At 48.3% G+C, this 22,729-nt stretch overlaps 2 protein-coding genes across 4 annotated transcripts in view; one reads left to right on the top strand and one right to left on the bottom strand.

The window, feature by feature from the left end:
- Window positions 1-18,974, top strand: part of CRLK2 (Protein kinase superfamily protein) — a 20,646-nt gene extending 1,672 nt beyond the window's left edge. For 2 of the 3 annotated variants that reach the window (XM_078582445.1, XM_078582444.1), the window contains 6 exons: window positions 41-194; window positions 278-404; window positions 503-582; window positions 669-740; window positions 12,782-12,988; window positions 18,645-18,974. In XM_078582445.1, coding sequence (XP_078438571.1) covers window positions 41-194; window positions 278-404; window positions 503-582; window positions 669-740; window positions 12,782-12,988; window positions 18,645-18,854 — 850 coding nt within the window. In that variant the 3' untranslated portion in view covers window positions 18,855-18,974. Of the gene's footprint in view, window positions 1-40; window positions 195-277; window positions 405-502; window positions 583-668; window positions 741-11,694; window positions 12,254-12,781; window positions 12,989-18,644 lie in introns of those variants that run through there. The other variant, XM_078582446.1, reaches the window with a different exon arrangement.
- Window positions 18,975-19,372: 398 nt separating this feature from the next.
- On the bottom strand, window positions 19,373-22,729 carry LOC144709039 (phosphatidylinositol 4-kinase gamma 5-like). The gene is made up of 2 exons (XM_078582443.1): window positions 22,567-22,729; window positions 19,373-21,831 (listed from the first exon to the last, which is right to left on the bottom strand). The coding sequence occupies exon 2, from the start codon at window positions 21,595-21,597 to the stop codon at window positions 19,663-19,665; it is 1,935 nt and encodes a 644-aa protein (XP_078438569.1). The 5' UTR covers window positions 21,598-21,831; window positions 22,567-22,729; the 3' UTR covers window positions 19,373-19,662.

Raw genomic sequence — 22,729 nt, 5'->3', positions numbered from 1 at the left:
TTAGGCACAAAGTTTTGACCTTTTGGTGTCAAAATTTTAGGGACATCAAGGAGTCGACGCACAATTTTACAACGACTGTTGGTAAGGGCTCGTTTGGATCGGTCTACAAGGCAGAAATGCCGGATGGAGCTGTTGTTGCTGTGAAGGTTCTCGCTGCCAATTCAAGGCAAGGAGACAAGGAATTCCAGACAGAGGTTTGCAATTCCTGAAATGTGGAAGCTTCTTATCAGAAGTTTTTCCGAACCTGGGTTTAAAATTTTTATATATTTTCATGCAGGTTCTTCTTCTCAGCAAGCTTCATCACCGTAATCTTGTAAATTTAATCGGATTCTGCGTGGAGAAGGGCCAGTACATGCTAGTCTACGAGTTCATGAGTAATGGAAGCTTGGCAAGTCATCTGTATGGTAATTTTTATGAATAACTTTGAAATTCACAAGAAACGAAATAAAATATTAGAGTCTAGACTAACATGATTAGTTTTTGGATGTGCCTTCGGGGAAAGGCGTGCAGAGTTTGACCTGGGAGGAGAGGATCAACATTGCTCTTGATATTTCTCGAGGCATACAGTATCTTCATGAAGGGGTAATCATGATATGGACATAGTCAAAATCATAAATAAGTCAAAAGTCAAAGTCAACTTTGTCCCTCTGACTCTGACTCCTGCGCAGACGGTCCCACCAGTCATTCACCGGGATCTGAAGTCAGCAAATATACTCCTGGACAGCTCTTTGACTGCAAAGGTGAGGGCGAAAACGTTAACAAAACTTACGAATGCCTTTGAAGTTTTCAAATAAGCACTGTCATACCATTTGGCTGCTGGTCCACATTAACTTGGCCCGTTGAATGAGCTTGATCTGATATGAATTGAATGGGCTGGATCAAGCAAGTCTTATCTTATCTATAAACACTATGGATGGGTGACTAGTGTCTATCTAAGCCAAAAAATAATGAAAAAATTGATACAGTCCTATAACCCCAAAGGAATATTCAGCACTCTAAGGACACATAGGGTCATTTTTTGGTGTTTTTTGGTGTTTCCTTCAAATAGTTGTAGCCAGTTACGATCCCATGGAGATCTAAAGAAAATCAATAAAAAGATGAAAAAGATAGGAGGAAGCAATAGAGAAGAAGAAGATGAGAAGTTAGAATGGCCTAGACCTCAAGAAATTCCAAATTGGAGTTCTTGTTGTCACAACCGCTGAAAACAGATACCTGTGCCGAAAACCATAAAATGATCATTCATCAAAAGTTGTGTCTAATGATCATACAAGGGAGTATTTATAACCCTTTGATAAACATCTTCTGAGGACATATAATTCAAAAAGAAGAAGAGCTGATAGCTCCACACGTGCGGACTGAACCACACGTGCGAGGCTTGAATAAATGGCGGGAAGAAGCTATAAATAAAGGGGAAGCCTTGGCGAAGCGGAGGGAAGCGATTCTTCACGTAGTCGCCCGAGATCCTCCGCTGCAACCGCCGATCCGGCCAGCCACCCTAATCAGATGCCAGATCTGATTATCGCAGATACGATATTTCCGTTATTCTTCTTCGATCTTATCTCCTCCATCTCCACACTGTTATTTCCGTGACATTTCCGTTCATAACAAATTGTTGTTGGAAGCGAACTCCTATTGAGTACAATTTCGGTGAATACACTCTCAGTTTATCGGTGAATACACTCTCGGTTTATTAGATCCGCCGGAACTCTAACATTTTGGTATCAGAGATACGTTCCTGTGCACTATATTGCGAAGATTCTTCTGAGTCGTATATCTTCGGCAAGGCATTGAGAAATCGGTATACAAGTTTTCAAGTATCTTCCGCTGGAAAATAACCGTTTCTTGAATTTACAAGTTGCATCATTCTGATACATTCTGAGCTATCGATTCTTGGTGATTATGGCAAATCTTGAAGATAAGCTTGAGGCCTTAGCTGCAAGGGTTGAAGCTAACCAGAGCAGAGTCAACAACGTGTTAGAGCATCTCATGCAAGAAATGGCAAGTATGACTGCTCAGTTCAAGAATAAATCCCCTGTTATTGCTGGTCCCAATTCTTACTCCGAAGCTCCGTCTAATCCACACGAAAGGAGAACAGACTTCGACTCTCGTTACAAGAGGGGAGACCTTCCGGTTTTTTCTGGTTATCAACCGGAAGCTTGGTTGAAGTGCGTCGAGAGATTCTTCAGGCTACACCCCATGGCTGAACATGATAAGCTCCATCTAATAGCTTTACATATGGATAATTCAGCACTGACGTGGTTCATACATACAGAGGAAAACTTTGGCATGAATTCTTGGCAGGAATTCAAGGATCACTTCGAAGGCCGATATGCCTTAGCTGTTCATGTTCTACATCGTCAGCTGTTTGAGGTCCAACAGAAAACTTCTGTAAGTATATACCGTACTGAATTTGAGGAAATCATAATACAGTTGCCTTTAGTGGCTCCTGAAATCAAGGAAAGTGCATATCTTCGGGGACTGCTACCAGAGATCCGCACCGAGGTGTTGCGCTACAGACCTTTTGGATTAAGAGAGATTATGGATCTCTCGCTCAAGGCAGAAGCTGATTTGGGAGTTCTATACAGAGCATGGCAATCCGTACCACCTTACGCGGAGTTAAACCAGGAGGTACATTCAGGCCAAAGATCATCCTCTGTTCCTACTTCAAGGTCACACTTTAGTTCCTCCAATCAAAACAAGCCTATTATCTACAACTCAGCCCCGCCAGCTTTTCAAGGCCAGACCAGTCAAAGGACAGCGCAAAATGACAGGTCAGGGCGCAGAAGAAATGTGAGAATAACTGACTCCGAATACCAACAGAGGAAAGATAAAGGGCTCTGTTACTATTGCAATGACAAGTTCATACCCGGACATCGCTGTAGGAAAAATTTAAATCTAATCCTGGTGAGAGAAGGTGATGAAAATTCTGGGGCCAATGAATTAATAGAAGATGAAGACCTAATGCAAACCGATGAGGAACCCATCACAGAAGGAGCCTTATTTTTGGCAAGAGTTAACTTGAGACAAGCTCAGAGACACGCAGCCACAGGTGCTCTCAAACTATGGGGATCCATTAAGGGATCAAATGTAGTGGTGTTGATAGATGGAGGAGCCACTCATAACTTCATCAATCCTGCCATTCTCAGCTCCTTGGAGATACCAATCATAAACGGTCCCAGATTTGATGTGCTGCTGGGAGATGGATATTTGAGATCATCGCAAGGGCTATGCCTCAATGTGAACCTTTATCTACAAGGAATGGATATTGTACAAGATTTTTTTCCACTCTCTCTCGGCAGGTTTGATGTGGTACTTGGAGTGCAATGGCTCAAGACCCTAGATTGGTTTTATTCAAATTACAATCTTCTGACACTTAAGGTGTTATGGAGGAACAAAATTTATACATTGCAATCTGACCCGGAATTTCGTCCATATGGGGATACCTCCAACTTGCACCCACAAGAGATTCTTCGGAACAAGCGTCAATTCAGAAGGCTTCATGACTTATGCGATCCAAATCAACCAATGGTACTCTCTCTACAACTTTCTCCTTTGATTTCAAGTTATGAATCTTTATATCCGACAGTATTCGAGTCAAAATTGAGGTTGCCCCCTTAGAGATATATAGACCACCGAATACATCTAATTCCTGGGTCCAAGCCAGTTCATCTAAGACCTTACAGATACTCTTACCTACACAAAAACGAAATTGAAACACTCATCCAGGAGATGTTAGATGGCCAAATTATTCAACATTTGACCAGTCCATTTGCCAGTCCAGCTCTCTTGGTTAAGAAAAAGGATGGTGGGTGGAGGATTTGTATAGACTACAGAGCATTAAACAAGATCACAGTGCCCAATAGGTATCCTATTCCTATAGTGGAGGAACTATTGGAGGAACTACATGGAACGGTGGTTTTTACAAAGCTTGATTTAAAATCAGGATATTATCAAATTCATATGATTGAAGACGATATTTGTAAAACGGCTTTCAAAACTCATCAGGGCCATTATGAATTCTTGGTCATGCCTTTTGGCCTATCCACAGCACCTGCCACCTTCCAAAGTTTGATGAATTCCATTTTTCAGAAATACCTCAGGAAGTTCGTTTTAGTATTTTTTGATGATATACTGGTATACAGTAAGTCAGTGGAGGAACATCAATCTCGCCTCAATTTGGTGCTGGAATTAGTACAGAAAAATCATCTATGTGTCAATTCAAAAAAGTGTGAATTTCATAAAGACAGAATCAAATTTTTGGGCCACTTGGTATCTGCTGACGGGGTTTCTACTGATGCTGGAAAAGTCGAATCAGTGAGGAATTGGCCGACTCCCAAAAATCTTAAACAGTTAAGGGGATTTCTGGGACTCAAAAATTACTATAGAAGATTTGTGCGCCATTATTCTAACATCGCTTTCCCTTTGACAACATTACTTAAGAAGAATGCATTTCACTGGACAGAAGAATCCAACAAAGCCTTCTCATTATTAAAGGAAGCACTTACATCTACGCCTATCCTTAGCCTCCCTGACTTTTCGAAGCCATTTACTGTTGAAACAGACGCTTCAGGTTATGGAGTGGGAGCTGTTCTAACACAGGATTCTCATCCCATAGCATACTTCAGCAAATCCTTATCAACAAGAGCTCAGGCAAAGTCCACATATGAACGAGAACTAATGGCAGTGGTATGGGCAGTAAATAAGTGGAAACACTACCTATCATTCAATAAATTCTTTATCTTGACTGATCAAGCCTCCTTGAAATTTCTAAATGATCAGCAAGGAATTCCACAGCAATATCATAAGTGGATATCAAAGCTCCTGGGATACAATTTCGAGATTAAATACAAAACAGGCAGAAGTAACACAGTAGCAGATGCCTTATCTCGGTCTATGGATAATATGTCTATTTTTAATATTACCATTACTCACTGGTTAGACAGGAATTAGTTGGAGACAGAGATAGCCCAAGACCGACTGTTATCTGAAGTAAAAAAATCTGTTTTGAATAATGAGGGCAAATACCCAGGTTACACGTTACATCAAAATACCTTATGGTACAAGAACAAGTTAGTTATTCCGAGTACTTCGACTTTGATTGATAAAGTTTTATTTGAACTGCATGATGCTAAGGTGGGAGGCCATGGAGGATTCTTGAAGACTTATAAACGCATCTCACAGCAATTCCATTGGAAGGGTATGAAAACTAAAATCAAGACTTACGTCTCCTCTTGCCATATATGCCAAGCTCACAAATCATCTACCTTGAAACCTCCGGGACTCTTGCAACCATTACCAATTCCTGAAAAAATATGGGAAGACATCTCTCTAGATTTCATTGAAGGCTTACCAATCTCTCAAGGGTTTAATTCAATACTGGTTGTGGTGGATCGATTGAGCAAATACGCACACTTCATCCCCATTAAACATCCCTTCTCAATGCATGACATAGCCATGGTGTTCACCAAGGAGATTGTCCGTCTGCACGGAGTTCCAAATTCAATTGTTTCAGATCGAGGAAGTGTGTTCACCAGTGGATTCTGGAAGGAATTACACAAGCTCCAGGGTACCACATTACGTCTAAGTTCCTCGTACCACCCAGAAACTGATGGGCAGACAGAAGTCACTAACAGGAGTCTTGAATGTTACCTAAGGTGTTTTTCTTCAGAACAACCTAAACATTGGGTCAAATGGCTTCCATGGGCAGAATATTGTTACAATACCTCCTTCAACTCAGCTATTAAAATGTCCCCTTTTAAAGTGGTGTATGGTAGGGACCCTCCTCATCTCCTAAGATACGGCAGTCCGGCTACACCTTTGGACTCCTTGGACAAACTGATGATAGAAAGAGACCATATGCTAACCATGATCAAAACCCACTTGGCTAAGGCTCAACAAAATATGAAACATCAAGTGACAAACATAGGCGAGATGTGGAATTTCTTGAAGGTGACTGGGTTTATTTAAGGGTACGACCTTACCGGATGAAATCACTAGCAAAGGGGTATATATACCCTAGGAGAGAGAGAGAGGAGAATATGAGTTAGTGATAAGTGAGGGAGCCTAGTGGGTTTATAGAACATGACCCACTAGGAGAGGCCTCTCACTAACAGCCCCGCATGGCGGTATGGATGTCATCCATGCCAAGCTTGGAGGTAGCACGAACAAGGAGAGGATTTGATAATCCCTTCGTGAGAACATCGGCCGCCTGGTCGGATGACGGCACGAAAGACAAGTCGAACAAGCCCTCGTCCATCCGCTCCTTGAAGAAGTAGCGGTTGATCTCCATGTGCTTGATGCGACCCGTCTGGCCCGGATTTTGAGCCAAGGCAATAGCCGATTTGTTGTCACAATAAAAGTGGATCGGACGGGTGTACTCGACGCGAAGTTCGCGGAGCACCCCGTGAATCCACTGAGCCTCAGAGGCCCCATCCGCAAGTGCCCGGTATTCCGCCTCTGCACTCGAACGGGAGACACGATCCTGCTTGCTGCTTTTCCAGCTCACAAGGCCCCCGAAGACAAAGATGCAAAGACCGGTGGTAGACCGGTAGTCCACAGTCGAGCCTGCATAGTCAGCGTCTGTATATACCTTTACAGTCGGCTCTGAGCTCCGGGGGAAGAGTAAACCCTTCCCGGGACAGCCCTTCAGGTACGCGAGCACCCGGTGAGCTGCCTGACGATGAATCTCATGCGGAGCATGCATGAACTGACTGAGAAGGCTAACTGCATAGCTGATGTCGGGACGCGTGTGGGTCAGATAGAGAAGTTTCCCACCAACTGCTGATATTGATGGGTGGTGACCGGCGGAGAGTCACTTCGGCGCCCAACTTGACGTTGGGGTCGATGGGGTCTTCACAGAGCACAGTCGGTCATACCCGTCAAAGTCAGCAGGTCCACCGTATATATTTCTGCTGGCTGATGAAGATACCACGAGCCGAGTAGGCCACCTCGAGCCCCAAGAAGTACCGGAGCTGACCAAGGGCCTTGATCTCGAACTCGCGGGCAAGGGAGCGGCTGAGGCGTGAAGCTTCGGCAGTGTCCGACCCGGTGATCAGGATGTCGTCCACATAAACGACCAGGATAGCGACCCCGGCCGGGCCGTGACGGAAGAAGAGAGTGGCTTCCCCATTGCTCTGGGTGTACCCTTCGGCGCGCATGACGGAGCTGAAGCGGCCGAACCACATCCGCGGTGACTGCTTCAGTCCATACAAGGACTTCCGCAGTCGGCAGACGGTCCCCGGAGGCCCGAGAGGGTAGCCCGGAGGATGATGCATGTAGACCTCCTCGGTAAGATCGCCATGAAGGAAGGCGTTCTTAACGTCGAACTGGCGAATCAACCACCCATGATGAGCGGCCAGCGCCAGGAGGAGGCGGACGGTGTCCATCTTCGCGACCGGAGAAAACGTCTCGAAGTAGTCGACGCCGTAGGACTGAGTGAAGCCACGAGCCACGAGCCGCGATTTGCGGCGTTCCAAGGAGCCATCGGCGTTGTGCTTGGGGGTGTGAACCCACTTGCAAGAGACGGCCGTCTTCCCGGGTGGGAGAGGAACCACATCCCACGTGTGGTTTTTGAGCAAGGCGCGCATCTCCTCATCCATCGCCGCTTTCCAATGAGGACAAGCGATAGCATCGGTTAAGCGGCGTGGAACGAAGACAGAGTCGATGCGGGTCAAAAACAGGCGGTAGGGAGTACTCAACCTGGCGAAGGAGCGATAGTGAGAGAGGGGGTAAAGGGGAGTGCGGGTGCACTGGCGGACCCCTTTACGCAAAGCGATAGGCAAGTCAGGGGAGTCATCGTCAGCAGGAGAAGAAGACGACTCGGAAATGGCTGGCGGAAGAGAGGAAGGCGAGGACTCAGCAGACGGGGAGGGAGCGGAAGCAGGAGGCGAGGATTCGGGGGAGGAAGATAATGGAGTAGGCGCAATGGGTGAGGAAGGAAGGCCGACCGGTGGAGGAGAAGAAGAGGAGGGTGGAACGACTGTGGGAGGAGAGACGACGGTGGGAGGAAAGGGAGCAGCGGGCTCCAGAACCAGATCCGGCTCCAAGGGGGGGGCCGGAGGAGATGTGGGAGAGAAGAAGGGTTGGAATTCAGAGAAGGTGACATTGGCGGAGACGAAAAACCGACGAGAAGAGGGATGAAAGCATTTATACCCTTTCTGAAGCGAAGAGTAGCCAACAAAGACGCATTTGAGCGCCCGGGCATCCAGCTTCGACAGGGAGGGCGTCGTGTCATGAACATATGCCGTGCAGCCAAAGACGCGGGGAAGAAGGTGAGTGCGGAGCTGCGCGGCGGGAAAGGCAGCCGACAACCGGTCAAGCGGAGGGCTGAACTGGAGGGTCGGGGTGGGCAGCCGGTTGATGAGATGAGTACTCGTCAGAACGGCTTCCCCAATAAGTCCACGGACGCGTGGTAGTCCAGCAGGAGAGTGCGGGCAGTCGACGTGACATACCCAATACGCCGCTCGGCAAGGCCATTCTGCTCGGGCGTCGCCACGCAAGACGTCTCGTGGAGAATCCCATGGGCGGTGAAATACGAGGTCAACTCCTGGTTGACGTAGTCCCGCGCATTTTCGGACCGGAACCGCTGAATAGTCCGGCCAAACTGAGTCTGAAGCATGGTGCAGAAGGCTTGAACAGTCGAGGAGAGCGCTCTTGGGACGGCAACAAGTAGGTCCACGTGTAACGGGTGGCCTCATCAACAAAGATCAAGAACCACCGGTGTCCCTTCAGGCTGGCCTGTCGCGACGGACCCCATACATCGCTATGAATGCGATATAAGGGAACATCACTGTGAGAAGTCGACGGAGGGAAGGAGGCCCAGCGATGCTTCGCCAGTTTGCATGCATCACAAACAACAGAAGAGAGGTCCAAGCCAGTACACAATGTCGGAAAAAGTCTTTTCAAAACATGGAAAGACGGATGCCCGAGCCGCTGGTGAGTGAGTAGAAGCCGCTGCCGGCGCTGGTCTCGATCACAACAAGCACCGCTGCACGGGGTCCCCGACCGCCTCTCGTCCAACAGCAGTAGGCCATCCGAGCGCCTAATTCGCAAAGTCTTCCCACCTTGTCAGTCAAAAGATCCCATCAGACTGAATGTGAACGAGCAATGGACCGCATCGACGAGTCGCGCGGTGACATAAGTAAGGTCTGAAGGGACGGAACATGAAGGGCGTTGTGAATGATACCAAGGCCATCCACATGGATCGACCGATACCAGTCACGCCGGTCGCCCCCACCCGCCGTGTGGACAGCTCGACCACCAAGGTGCTGCTCAGAGGACAGAAACCGGTGGTTGAACGGGTCATATGCTCTGTGGCCCCAGTATCAAGCACCCAGGTGGTATCCGAACGAAGGGAGCTTGGAGGGCCGAGTGTCCACAATACCACTGATCTGACTTGGGAAGGAAGAACGCACCAAGTCACTGAAGTGAGCCACGGTGAGGCTGCGAAGAAGACCCGGTCTGCAGAGCAGCCAGCTGGGAGCTGAGACGGCAAGTTCGGCAGTCAGCTGGTCATTAGTCATGGCTGGATGGCTGGAGCTAGAGGCGACGGGCCGGTGCCTGGGCAAGATGGGCTCTGGCTTTGCGGGACCGGCGAGACGACGAGGCAGGAGCTGATGACGACGAGGGGGCGACCTCCGGATCCCGGGTACTGTCCAAAAATTTCTTGATGCGCCGGGCCGCAAGGTGATTCGGCTTGCCGCAGTAGGAGCAAACCACCGGTGCCCGAGCCCAAGAAGGCTTGGGCAGCAAGGGAGGTTGCTCCGTAGGGCGGGACAGGAGGGCAGCACTCGCCGGGGACTCGGCAGGCAGGTCCAGCAGCGGGCGTTGACGGCGAAGGCTGCTTTCAACCTCCGTCAACTCCTTAACCAGACCATCAAGTCCGGAAGAGGAGTCTGGGAGTGAAGAGCCGGCGCCTGACATCCGCATATTCCGGATTCAGCTTGTCGAGAAATGACATGTAGCGGAGCTTGAGAGCATGGCGGCGGTCGACGCAATTCGGATCCCCCACCGGCATGTAATAGTCCACCTCGCGCCACAGGGCTTGGTGGGCAAGGCTATAGTCCATAATGGACATGGTGCCATGTCGGAGGACACTCGCCGCCGGCCAAAGTAAAGATCTTCCAGTCATCAGCATCATGCCCGCAGTAGCGACAAGCGTGCTCCCAGATCTCCCGCGGAGTCGTCAGGTGGAGGAACTTGTCATAGACCTCCCGAGAGAGAGTGTGAGTCAAGAGCCAGGAGTGGACGAAGTACTGCTCGGCACTCCAGGCCGGGAAATGCGGGTCCGTGACGGGGAGGGGCTGGCAGGTGAGATGTTTCTGGAGCAGACGGCCGCGCAGAGTGTACTCGACGAACTTCAGCCACGACATCAAGTTCGGAGCACTGAGACGGCAGTTATCCGGAGCCGGAGGGAGAGGAGCACCGATTTTCGGCGACGGGAGTTCCCGGGCAAAGTCAGCCGCGGTGAAATCTGCTTGGGTTGACGTCGGGGCGGTGGATGCAGACGGATCACTGCCCATGCTGGAGGGAGTCGACATGACGGCAAACAGCAGCAGCGGCAGCGAACGAAGAACCGAACACGGGCCGAACACAGTAGACAGTTGCTCGCGCGCGGCGGCTTGCCGGCGAGCGCTCCGTGCGGGCGCTGCTAGCGGGCGGCTGCTTGCAGGCGGCCTCGCTGCTCGCGGGCGGCTGCTTGCGGGCGGCGGCTTGCGGCGAAGCGCTCCGCGGCGCTGCTCGCGGCGGCTGCTGCGGCGGCTGCGCTGCTCGCGCGCTGCTCGCGGGCGGCTGCTTGCGGGCGGCTGCTTGCGGGCGGCGGCGCTGCTCGCGGGCGGCTGCTTGCGGGCGCGCGGGCGCTGCTCGCGGGCGGCCTGCTTGCGTGCGGGCGCTGCTCGCGGGCGGCTGCTTGCGGGCGGCTGCGCTCGCGGGCGGCTGCTTGCTTGCGGGCGCTGCTTGCGGGCGGCTGCTTGCGGGCGCGCGGGCGCTGCTCGCGGGCGGCTGCTTGCGGGCGGCTGCTTGCGTGCGGGCGCTGCTTGCGTGCGAGCAAGGAGAAGATTGAGAGGGTGATGGTGAAGAAGAAGAAGAAGAAGAAGAAGAAGAAGGAGAAGAAGCCCGCACACAGGCTTAGGGCTAGAGATGGGGATCAAGAGCTTGGCTCTGATACCATGTTGAACTCCATGCTAGGGCTTGGAGGAAGGAGAGGAAATGAATTCCTTAACTAGAATGTACATGAGGAGGGGTATATATACCCTAGGAGAGAGAGAGAGGAGAATATGAGTTAGTGATAAGTGAGGGAGCCTAGTGGGTTTATAGAACATGACCCACTAGGAGAGGCCTCTCACTAACACTAACCATGATCAAAACCCACTTGGCTAAGGCTCAACAAAATATGAAACATCAAGTGACAAACATAGGCGAGATGTGGAATTTCTTGAAGGTGACTGGGTTTATTTAAGGGTACGACCTTACCGGATGAAATCACTAGCAAAGAGACATTGTGAAAAGCTATCCCCATGATTTTTTGGACCATATAAAATTCTAAAGAAAATTGGCCCTGTTGCTTATAAGCTGGAACTCCCTGAGAACTGCCGCCTACACCCAGTTTTCCATGTCTCTAAACTCAAGCAAGCTATTGGCAATCACACTGCTACTATTAATATTCCATCTAATCTGTCTGATGATTTGGAATGGCAGGTCTTCCCAGATTGCATCCTTTCTTATCGATTCAACAGAGACGGTATGCAAGTTTTGGTGAAATGGAAAAACTTGCCAAATTATGAAGCGACATGGGAAGACATCACCGCTATTCAATGCCAATTTCCAAGCTTCCCAATTGGGGACCAATTGGTCTTCAGCAAGGGGAGTAATGATAAACATCTTCTGAGGACATATAATTCAAAAAGAAGAAGAGCTGATAGCTCCACACGTGCGGACTGAACCACACGTGCGAGGCTTGAATAAATGGCGGGAAGAAGCTATAAATAAAGGGGAAGCCTTGGCGAAGCGGAGGGAAGCGATTCTTCACGTAGTCGCCGGAGATCCTCCGCTGCAACCGCCGATCCGGCCAGCCACCCTAATCAGATGCCAGATCTGATTATCGCAGATACGATATTTCCGTTATTCTTCTTCGATCTTATCTCCTCCATCTCCACACTGTTATTTCCGTGACATTTCCGTTCATAACAAATTGTTGTTGGAAGCAAACTCCTATTGAGTACAATTTCGGTGAATACACTCTCAGTTTATCGGTGAATACACTCTCGGTTTATTAGATCCGCCGGAACTCTAACACCTTTGGATTTTCAAGGAATGGTTACTTTTTCATCTAAAGCTCAATCATGAAATGAGTCTTCTTCATGGGGTCTTCCATGATTAGTCCTTATCAGGACTCTAACATAGCTCTACCCTTAGGAGGAGAGTCAAGAAGTGAAACTGTAAGTTTTTGTGTCTCTTTCTCTCTCTCTCTCTCTCTCTCTCACACACACACACACACACACACACACATCTATTTGATGTCCATCTTGGCCAGTATCTCTCGTCCAGGTGACACCCATTCCACCACTACCTCTCTGAAATCGTCTTATTGAATCTTCATCCATCTCCCTTCAGTGTTGATCTCTACCCCACTCCAGATTGATTCTTCTATCTCTGCCTCAGCATTCCTCTAACTTAGACAATATTTGGAAATGATTCCTCTTCATAACTTAAGGGTTCTTTCAAATTTATAACTTTTTAAGATATTGAGTTTTGACTCTATAATGCAATGGTTTGGGGGGTACAGGTGGCAGATTTTGGGTTGTCCAAGCAGGGAATGGCCCTAAGCAGGAAAGCCTCTGGGCTGAAGGGCACATATGGGTACATTGACCCGGATTACGTGTTGACCAATGTGATCACCACGAAGAGTGATATCTACAGCTTCGGCATAATCATCTTTGAACTCCTCACAGCCATCAATCCACAGCAAGGCCTCTTGGATTATATCAATCTGGTCTGTGTTTCTTTTTTATTCTGCTTTAGATCATATGAAAAGCTCATTATTTATTGCATTTTTTATTCGTCACGGAAATTATTTGTTTTTTTTATGAGCTTGATGAATCAAGGTAGCAAAATTCCTTTACTTAGGAGGGTTTTTTTCAGGACATTTGGATGCGTTAATTAAAATTCTTTTTTTAAGAAGCGTGTTAACATAATTATTCCGTAGTATTTACTAGTCTTGAAAACGGAAGATGGTGAAAAATCAACTTTTCAGGAAGTTATTGTTTTCTAGTTTTTTTGCTGAAAAAATACAGATGGCAGATCTGTTATTACCTTGAAAATAGTATATCGAAGTATTTATGGGTTCAATTAATCAGTATGGTGAAAAGCTTTGTTTTTTCAAAGCTGCAAATTTCTTCTTCGTTCATTTCGTTCAAACCTATTATTAAAATTACAATTCAAATACATCGATGAGTTGAATGTAAAAGACGCCCACTTCCCCGACGCCCCACCCCCGCCCACTTCCCCGACGAGGACCAACTCAGACAAATAAGGAATATACTACAGAAGGGAATTCCTTCCTTGCCCCATGGCCAAGCCAAGATCACCGAGCCCCCAGGGAACTCCCTCCCTGGCGCATCCCATTGCAACGGACAGACAGACGAGGGATCTCCAATGTCAACACTGGTCGGAGAAGAGGACGAGAAGTCACAGAGATGCATTACTATGCAAGACCAACTAACCGAGAGTCTGACAGACAGTCGGTGCTTCGAGGCTATGTCTGAGGCAGGAATTCCAGTACTAGGCTATATGAGAAGTTTCCTTATGGCCATTCCCAGGTCGACCCGAGGGGAATAGCACAAATGACCAACCTAGCGCCTCGAGAAGACAAAAACAAAGAGTGGGAATCACGCTGCTTTCGATGCCTCACAAGAGGTCACTACGCCCGAGATTGCAGAGATCCACTGACATGCAGGAACTGCAAAGGACTAGGGCATTGCCAGTCCTCATGCTTGATGGTGGGTCGCACTGCTTCATTAAAGGAGATCTCAAGAGTCAAAGCGCAAAGGAGAGACGAAAAGACCCCATTGGAAGGGACTGCACAGGGGGGGAGGGCGAACGCCCACAAGCAGTGTTTCCAAGAATGTCTTCTAGGCGAAGTGGTAAAAGGACCTGGGGATTATGAAGAGGTCAAGAGCGAGCTGTGGAGTGAATTCCCGCACTTGGGAGAGGCAGAACTATGGAGATTGGACTCAGGAGATATCTTCTTGCAGGGGGTGTCCATGGCAGCATACGTGTCGGTGTGTGGATGGACACAACCAGACTCTGGAAACGGATTGATAAGATGCCGTCGAGTGCTTCCCCGAGATGGGACTTTCTACAATGAGACTCAGAGGATCATCTTGGAGCTTCGTGGGATACCAATGGGGTATCGGGGTCATAATGTACTAGAGACCTTGGTTAGACCGTTTGGTCGACTACAACATATTATATCAATGGGTTTGAACTATGGAGACCCGAATGTTGCAATACTAGAAGTTGACATTGATACTGGTCTCTCACCTCCACCTTGGCTTATGCTTAGATAATCAGAAGGTACATGCAGGGTGAGGGTGTCAGTGTGCCACCCCCCAATGGCCCCGCCACCAGAGGTGCGAGGGACGAAGGCAAGGCAATGCCTGAGTAACACAATCTTATCAACCGAGATGCAGCAAGGGCAAGACGAAGTATTAGTGAAGTCTAATGACATCCTACAACTGTTGGAGGTTCCATTGATGGCAAAAAAATCAAACGAAGAATCCAACAGGACAATGACCATTATCAGAGAGGACATAGATGAGGCCACGGCATCTCCGGATTTTGCGACAACACAAACCCCACCAGCAGACAACATAGATCTACAGAATAGTGCGCCAACCGCCCAACCGAAGACTAGATGAAAGGTACAAGATGAGAAGGTCATTCTAGAGGGCAAGCATCATGCGGGCGGGACTGAATGTCAGGGAACAAGAATGGTGGGAGGAACCAACCTCAGAGCACCAAGAAGATTGCACATGGGACGGCCGATCATGAAGGGGGATATCTTTGGCAAACTCATCGGTTATAGAAGAAAACGGTGGTTTGTTCGGGATGAGACAAGCGCAAAGGTATGGTTGGTAGCGGGAAAAGGAGGTTGCCTTTGGTTTGCAGAAACAGGCAAGGCAAGTCAATTATTAGAGCAACGGGGAACCTGTGAGGATCAGCCCACTATGGAGGAAAACACGAAGGAGCAGAATAAGATGAGTATGAAGGGAACAGCGGCGGGGCAGGAAGTGGAGGAAGATTCTAGACGCGAAAGCTATGATAAAAAAGGCAAGAAACCCATATACGAGACAAACATTGAGATAGATGATCGTATGACAGTGGATGATGTCGTAATCAGATGCCGGGGTGAAGAAGACACGGATTCTGACCCTCGGATTCAAAAAGTAGCAGATGGATCGAGATACTGGTGGGAGCAGAGCAAGGAAGGGGTAGATCTGGTACTTCCAGGAAATACATATCATGGAATGTGCGAGGGCTCCGAGACGAGTGGAGAAGAGGTATAGTGGGGAGATACCTACGTGAATGGGGAGCAAATGTGGTGTGCTTGCAGGAGACCATGTTGGAAAAGTGTGAGGCAAATTGCAGGTGGAGATTTCCTCACTAGATACTTGCCTGTGAACGCGGTAGGAAGATCTGGAGGATTGATGGTGGCCTGGAATGAGACACTTTTTTCTAAAGAAAACAGTTGGAGGGGACTTTTCACGGCAGCAGTACAATTGAAGAGGAGAAGGATGGTTTTCAGATGGTGGTCATATCAGTCTATGGGCCACTGACCCGGTTCTTAGGGTATCCCTCTGGGGAGAGCTAGCAGAAGTGGTGTCAAAATATCAAGGATTACCACTACTGTTTGGGGGTGATTTTAATGTGACGTTGGAGGCGGAAGACAGGCCTAATGGAGCGGCAGGACGTGACTCAAGATCTGAAGAATCAACCGTGTTTATTTGGTTCTCCTCCCAAAATGTCAAGGAGCTACTAGAGTGGGAGATTTCCGACCTATAGCGGTATCCAATTCCATATATCTTATCATAGCCAAGGTCTCGGCCAATCGGCTCAGGGAAGTGATTGGCGACTTGGTAGGTCCTTTTCAATCTGCCTTTATTCCTGGGCGACAACTGATTGATGGTGCAGTCGTTGCATCAGAAATCTTGACCCCATGGAAGAGATTGAAAGTTAGAGGGTTCATATGGAAAGTGGATTTTGCAAAGGCATACAACTGCCTTGACTGGGAATTCTTATGGGCCTCTCTAAGGCGTCGTGGTTTTCCAGCCGAATGAGTACGGTGGATGAAAAGATGTATTACATCCCGCTCTTTCGTGGTGCTGGTGAATGGACGCCCCGAAGGAGGTTGGATTCAACCGCAACGAGGGGTTAGACAAGGATGCCCTCTAGCCCCGCTACTTTTTGTCTTGGCCGTGGATGCTCTTTCCATAAGCACAATGGAGGCTTGCTCCAATGGCTGCTAAATTGTTTTCAAACCCCAAGTTTCCCGGCAGGTATTCCTCTTCTACAATATGCGGACGATACCACCTTTTTCATAGAGGGTGCTGAGGAGGAGGCCAAAAACCTATCCATCCTACTTGACCTTTTCACAGACTGTTCGGGACTACACATTAACTGCGCCAAATCAGCCTTTGTCGGGTTGGATTATCGCAAGACGAGGGAGCTCTCTGTTCTAGAGCCTTGGGGACACCTAGTGGTACACTTCCCATGAAATATCTGGGTTTCCCATTGACAGGGGGTCGTATCAAATCTATAGATTGGCATCCAGTAGTGGAGAAGATAGAGCGGAAGTTGGAGGGATGGCAAAGCAGAGTATTATCGAGGGGGGGACGATTGGTGCTTCTACGCCACGTGCTGTCAGCGATACCTATTTTCTACCTCTCAATGTTGAAACTACCAGTGGGGACCAAGAAGCATCTAGAAAGTATGATGAGAAAATTTCTATGGAAAAGTTCAGGATCAGAAGAAGGGAGGGGGATATCCCTCGTATTGTGGGATATAGTGTGCAGACCAGTTCGCTTGGGGGGACTAGGAGTTCTTAAATTGCAAGATCTCAATCTAGCATTACTGACCAAGTGGTGTACAGACTTATGGGACAAGATACACAGATGGCTTCACTAGTTTTGAAAGACATAGATAGCTCGAATTTGAACTGGGAAGTTTGTGGATATCCAGTCCGAGCAGCCTCTGCATTTTGGCAAGGGTTGAGGTATGTGTTTCCTCAAGTCCGTGATTTCATCGAAGCCAAGTTAGGAGATGGCACATCATTCCGGTTTTGGCAAGACGCATGGCTCCCCCTGGGCACATTGAAGACAAAATTCCCACGCTTGTATGGCCTTGCAAGAACCCCCCACGCCACAGTGAGTGAGTGTTGGGATGGCACATGGACCCCATGCCTAGGCGACACCTTATCCGACCAAAGACTGCAAGACTATACAAGGTTGCAGCAAACACTAATCCACCTACACCCGCGAGGAGGGACACAGGATGGGTGGAAGTGGATAGGCGCATCCTTTTTTTTTCGATATGCTTATGCGAAGCTTAGCCGCGGACAGGCAGGGGAGGAACCGAGTATCCTTTACGCATGTTGCACCATGCGGAGACAAAAGTTTCCCCTTAAGGTGTAAATATTCTGTTGGCTACTCCTCCGACAAAGGATAGTGACGAAGGTTTTATGGAGGAAATGGCTCCCAGAAGCTTTGGCATTGTGTGCTATGTGTACAAACGGTGCTGAGGATTGCACTCACCTTTTTTTTTTATTGTTCCTTTGCCCCAACGGTATGGACCTGTGAGCCATTCAAGGGGGTGGATATCTCATCAGAGGTGGCGTTTTGGGAGTCAATACAAAATGGAGAACCTAGGGGGCGAGAGGGACAGGTTCGGCCCTTCGCAGTGCTATGGGCACTACGGCTGCACATGAACGAAGTCATCTTCGATGAACGGAAGCATCGACGGATGCGGTAATACAAGCAGTTGTCGGTTTTACTGTTGCATGGTGTAAAATCCTAAGGCCAAGGCCCTGGCCGGCCTTTTAGGCCCTTCATGTACTTATCGTTTATATTTTTATCTCACTGGGAAGGTTGCCGACTTTGTGTGATCTCCCCTATCCTTATTGCAAAAAAAAATCGATGAGTTGAATGTAAGGAGTATGTTTGCGTTTTAGTCGTACGGATATATGATTTACCTCATTTGAGTGCGTCAATTAAAATTGTCCGTTCTTATTCAAAGAGTTTTTAATACTTAATTAAATGATGCGAGGGAGATTTTTAAATTTTTTATTAATTTATGTCATTTGCGCTAGATTTTTTGATAATGTACAACTAAAGAAAGGGTTATTTTGTATTATAAATAAAAAAATACATTCTGGATTAATCTGTGGAAGAATAATATTTTTGTCTTCATCCTTGGCGTCCCGTTTTCTTCACCATGCAATGTCTAAGAATGGTAAAATTTTAATTTTTTTAGAAAAATCGGTTGTGATTCCTGATGCTAATATAAATCATAAACTATGTTTTTTTTCCTGGTTTTGGGAAAATGGGTTCGAATATTTCATTTAATCATTTAAAGATGACGTTGCATTTCAGGCCATGGCTGGAGGTGATGGAAAAGCTGACTGGGATGAGATCTTAGATAAGAGGCTTGTGGGCAATTGTGACCTGAAACAGGTCCAGCTCCTCGCTGATGTGGCGTACACATGTCTCCACAAAATTCCTCGGAAACGACCATCGATCTCTGAGATCACCGAAGCCATCTTGAAGATCAAAGGGAGACGACCCAGCCACATCAGCAGATGAGTACCATTGACTGTTGAGTTTTATTGTAATGAGCAATCATAGCTTTCTTGTTCACCCATTACTTATTCAATCTTTGACTCATCGAGGAAAAAGAATGGAAAAAATGGGTTGACAGAAAAAGGGTAGAAAGAGGTAGAAACTTTTGAACTCACATCTCCCTGCCAAGCCTGGGCACATGTTCTTCAGTCATGCAAATACAGGGAAAATTTTAAATAAAAAAAATAAAAATGGATGGACAGAGAAGAAGGTAGTGAGAGAAAGTGGTGGAGACAGAAGGTGGCAGAGAGAAAAAGAGCAGAAACTATTTTTTTTGAAACATTGAGCAGAAAAATTTTAAACCACGTATCTCTCAGAGCACACACTTCTCTTCAGGAGTATAGACGCCGTAGAATTCAGTTGTTAAAAAAGAGAAAAATGAGAAATGGGTGGACAGCAAAATAGAAAAGATGGAGGAGAGAGATGGGTTGAAACCGGCCCTTAGAATTCAGTTCTCACCACACACCCACTACTCCACAACAGAAATACATATCCTTCTTGGATACCCATAACTTTATTCAGCCATGGACATACAAAGGAGAAAAAAACATGAAAAAAGAGAAATGGGTGGAGAGAGAAAGTGGTAGAAAGAAGAAGTGATTGCAAGAGAGAAAGAGAGAGATAGAGGAAGCGCCCCTACGTACTAACGGGCCAGGGAGGGTATTTACATAACCACATGCCTCAGATTGTCCCTCCACTACTCTCCTCCTGAAACGGGCTCAAACTGGCCACGACGGGCTTATTCTCCTTCATCTTCTTCCACACTCTATGATCAGAACTGGCATGAGGTGCCCAGGCGCTGCCTCTGCCGCTGCCCAGGCGCAGCAGTCACGCGTTCACGGAGCAAGCTACGAAGCAGCTCCTGAAACTTGTCGAGGAACGCCGTCCACTCTTCGACGCCCATGTCGCCGACCTTGACGAAGCTCCCTCCTGCCGGCAGAGGTTCATTGGCACTCTGGCTGCTCCACTGGACTGCCCGGTTGCTGCCTGCATTGCTCAACAAACCAACTGGTTTCTTCCCTCCCAGCCCCATAACCTTCAGAGACATGGAGAGGTTGCTGATGGCCGCCAGCTGACCAAACTGCCTGCTTTCATCATCATCATCATCTTCTTCTTCTTCTTCGGAATAATCATCATCATTGTCATCTTCTTCTTCTTCTTTGGGGCTCTCCTTGAGCTTAGACAGATGGGACCGAGGGGCACCATGCTTTGACCCAAGATGATGAACAGATCTTGGAGACAACAATTTGGATAGTGGGCTATCTTCGTCTTCTCCATCAAGATCAAACTGGAAGTGGTCGTCTTCCTGGACTTCAGCAGGTGGCGGAGGGAAGGACTGAGCCTCGCTGACCAGCCGCCTCGCTTCCATGAGAACAACCTCGAGCTCGCTTGGTGCCTCCATGGCATCCCTGTACTCCCTGCTCATCATCTCCCCGATCTCCGCCAGACACAAGCCGAAAGTTGCTGCCTCCTTTAGGAAGATGGTGCACAGGACCAAGACCCTGAGGCACGCTTCCCTGATCATGGGCAGCTCTCTCCGAAGCCTCTCCGAGTCCTGCTGTGGATCGAGACGCGCAATGTACTCGAGCTCCTCCTCGGAGAAGGGGATTGAGGCCTGCGGCCAGTGTATCCACTCAAAGTATGGGTCCTCCAGGCTCTCAGGAAGGCAGAGGCCATGGTCGATAGGGATGAGCTCCACTTGCCCTCCCATCCTGTTCCCCCCATCATTGATCTTCCTCACCAGCAGATTCCCCGCATGTCGATCCGTGTTGAAGATCCTGACATCGAGAATTCCGATGCGGTGGACCGCGGCGACCGGAAAGTTTGATGTCCCATGATCACTAGCGTCATAATCATGAGCGATGAACTGCTGGAAAGACGCAATCTTGCTGACCGCCTTCCTCATGTGATGATCCCCCCTGCTGCAACTGCCGTTGACTTCGTTGATATTAAAGATGGAATGGTTGATCTTGACTAGAACAGTGGGGGGCACCTTGGCGAAGTGGCCATGGTCCAGAAGATAAGCGGCGACTTCCCGGAAACCCGTCTCGCCAACGCGCACAGACCGCTTGAGACCCGGCTGGCCCAGAGACTTCCCCACAAACCCCTTCGGATTGTTGGGGGCATAGGGCTCCTCGTCTGTCGGTTTCACGATGGCCACACTCTCTCCTCTGGAGTTTCTGAAGTAGTATGCGCCCCCAAGCCCGCCGTTAACAGGAACAGGGTCCACCCCACTGTCAATTGCCTTCCTGGCCTCCTTCACCAGGCGCTTCGTCTCGGCACAGTCGCTTGCGCAGCAGAGTATCTCAATTGGCCCACTTCGGTCCCTCTGCTGGAGATCTTTCGCACTGGGCGAGAGACATGGAGTGGAGGAGCTTCTATGCATCATGCTCCTGGTGAGCAGCAGAGGAGAGTCATGGCGGACGGCACTGAGATCATTCTTCAGTACCATGTCGCCGAAGGTGAGGCAGCTCTCTTCGGTGGGGACGTTGAGGGCCACCTGCAATCTTCTCTTGATGGTGTGGGCATTGTCGCTGCGGTCGAGCTCGATGCCGAGGACAGACCCGGTGTCAGTCTGCACGAAGACTCGTCTCCGGCCGACGGGCTTGCCATCTGTGATGCTGCCGAGGGGCTCCTTGGCGATAACGCGGTTGAGAAGGGAAACAGCCATCTGGGTCTGGACTGGGCTTTCAAAGTTCAGAGACATAGACCGGGCAGGCTGGCGGCGGAGGACTGTGCTCGGCGACGGCAGCGAGGGAGAGGGTTTGACTCCTCCTTCTACCCCCCCTCGCAATCTCGCCAAACACAGTGGCTTGAAACAGGGAGAAGAAGGGTGACTGCTCTGCCCAGATGACCATTAATTGTGACCACAAGACGGTGGGCAGGACTTGGTCTAGATCAGAGGAGACATCTTCTCATATGGAACAGAAGATTCTACACCCTGAAACATTGATTGAACATGAACGGTCAGGCATCTAAAATAATTTAATTTGAAATTGAGAAAAGACTGTGTACAGGGTGAGGAAGTTTGTTCAAGAGCAAAAGTTTCCTTTTTTTTCTTTTCTTGTATACCCAAAGATAAATTAATGGTGAGAGAGGCTTGGCATGTTATGTAGGATCACACCCCCGATGAAAGCCTTGGGTAGAGATAAGAACATGATATAACGATCAAAAGAAGAAAAAAACTTAATCTAGAGGGGGATCAAAAAAGAACCGGAGGAAACATCTACAACTGAGATGATCTTTCAGGCCTTCAAGGCGAGAAAAAAGAGATAATTACTAAAACAAGACAAGGGCCCAATAATGACCCCCTCAGATCTTAGTTTTTGCCGAAAAATAAAGTCCAGAGTTCTTCAATCCAGCTCAGGACCAAGAATCTAAGAACGCAAACTTAGTTTCCGGAATGGATTTCATCCCACTGTTCTGATATTTCAGCTGGGCCAGTGAAAAATGAGACAAAAACCCAAATCCCAAAACAAAAACCCACCATCACGCAAATCACGGACCACCTCTACGATCGATCCCAGAAAAATAAACAAAAACACAGCAAACCAAAGATCTAGATCGCCCTCAACACTCCAAAACACACACCCAGAATCAAAAAACAGCAAAGCTCAGCGAAGAAACTACGTTCTTCAAATCCCAAAAATCAAAATCTTCTCCCAGCAAAACTAACCAGAATCTGAAGAACATAGTAGACCCGCAAAATACGGTGGAAGATCAATCAGCAGACCCACAAATCCGGATCCAAACCAAGATCTTCCCCCGTAGGCGGGGACTAATTATCCACTCCAAAGCTTCCACCTTGTTCTTCAAATCCTTCTGCAGAGCTCGCCTTC

This window comes from Wolffia australiana, chromosome 11, assembly GCF_029677425.1.
Source record: "Wolffia australiana isolate 7733 chromosome 11, ASM2967742v1".
Classification (NCBI taxonomy): domain Eukaryota; kingdom Viridiplantae; phylum Streptophyta; class Magnoliopsida; order Alismatales; family Araceae; genus Wolffia; species Wolffia australiana.
Note: the sequence above shows the minus strand (reverse complement) of the source record. Positions and strands in the feature narration are given on the sequence as shown.

Coding starts and splice junctions, on each gene's coding strand:
- LOC144709039 (XM_078582443.1), bottom strand. CDS start 21,597: ATGTCTCTGAACTTTGAAAGCCCAGTCCAGACCCAGATGGCTGTTTCC.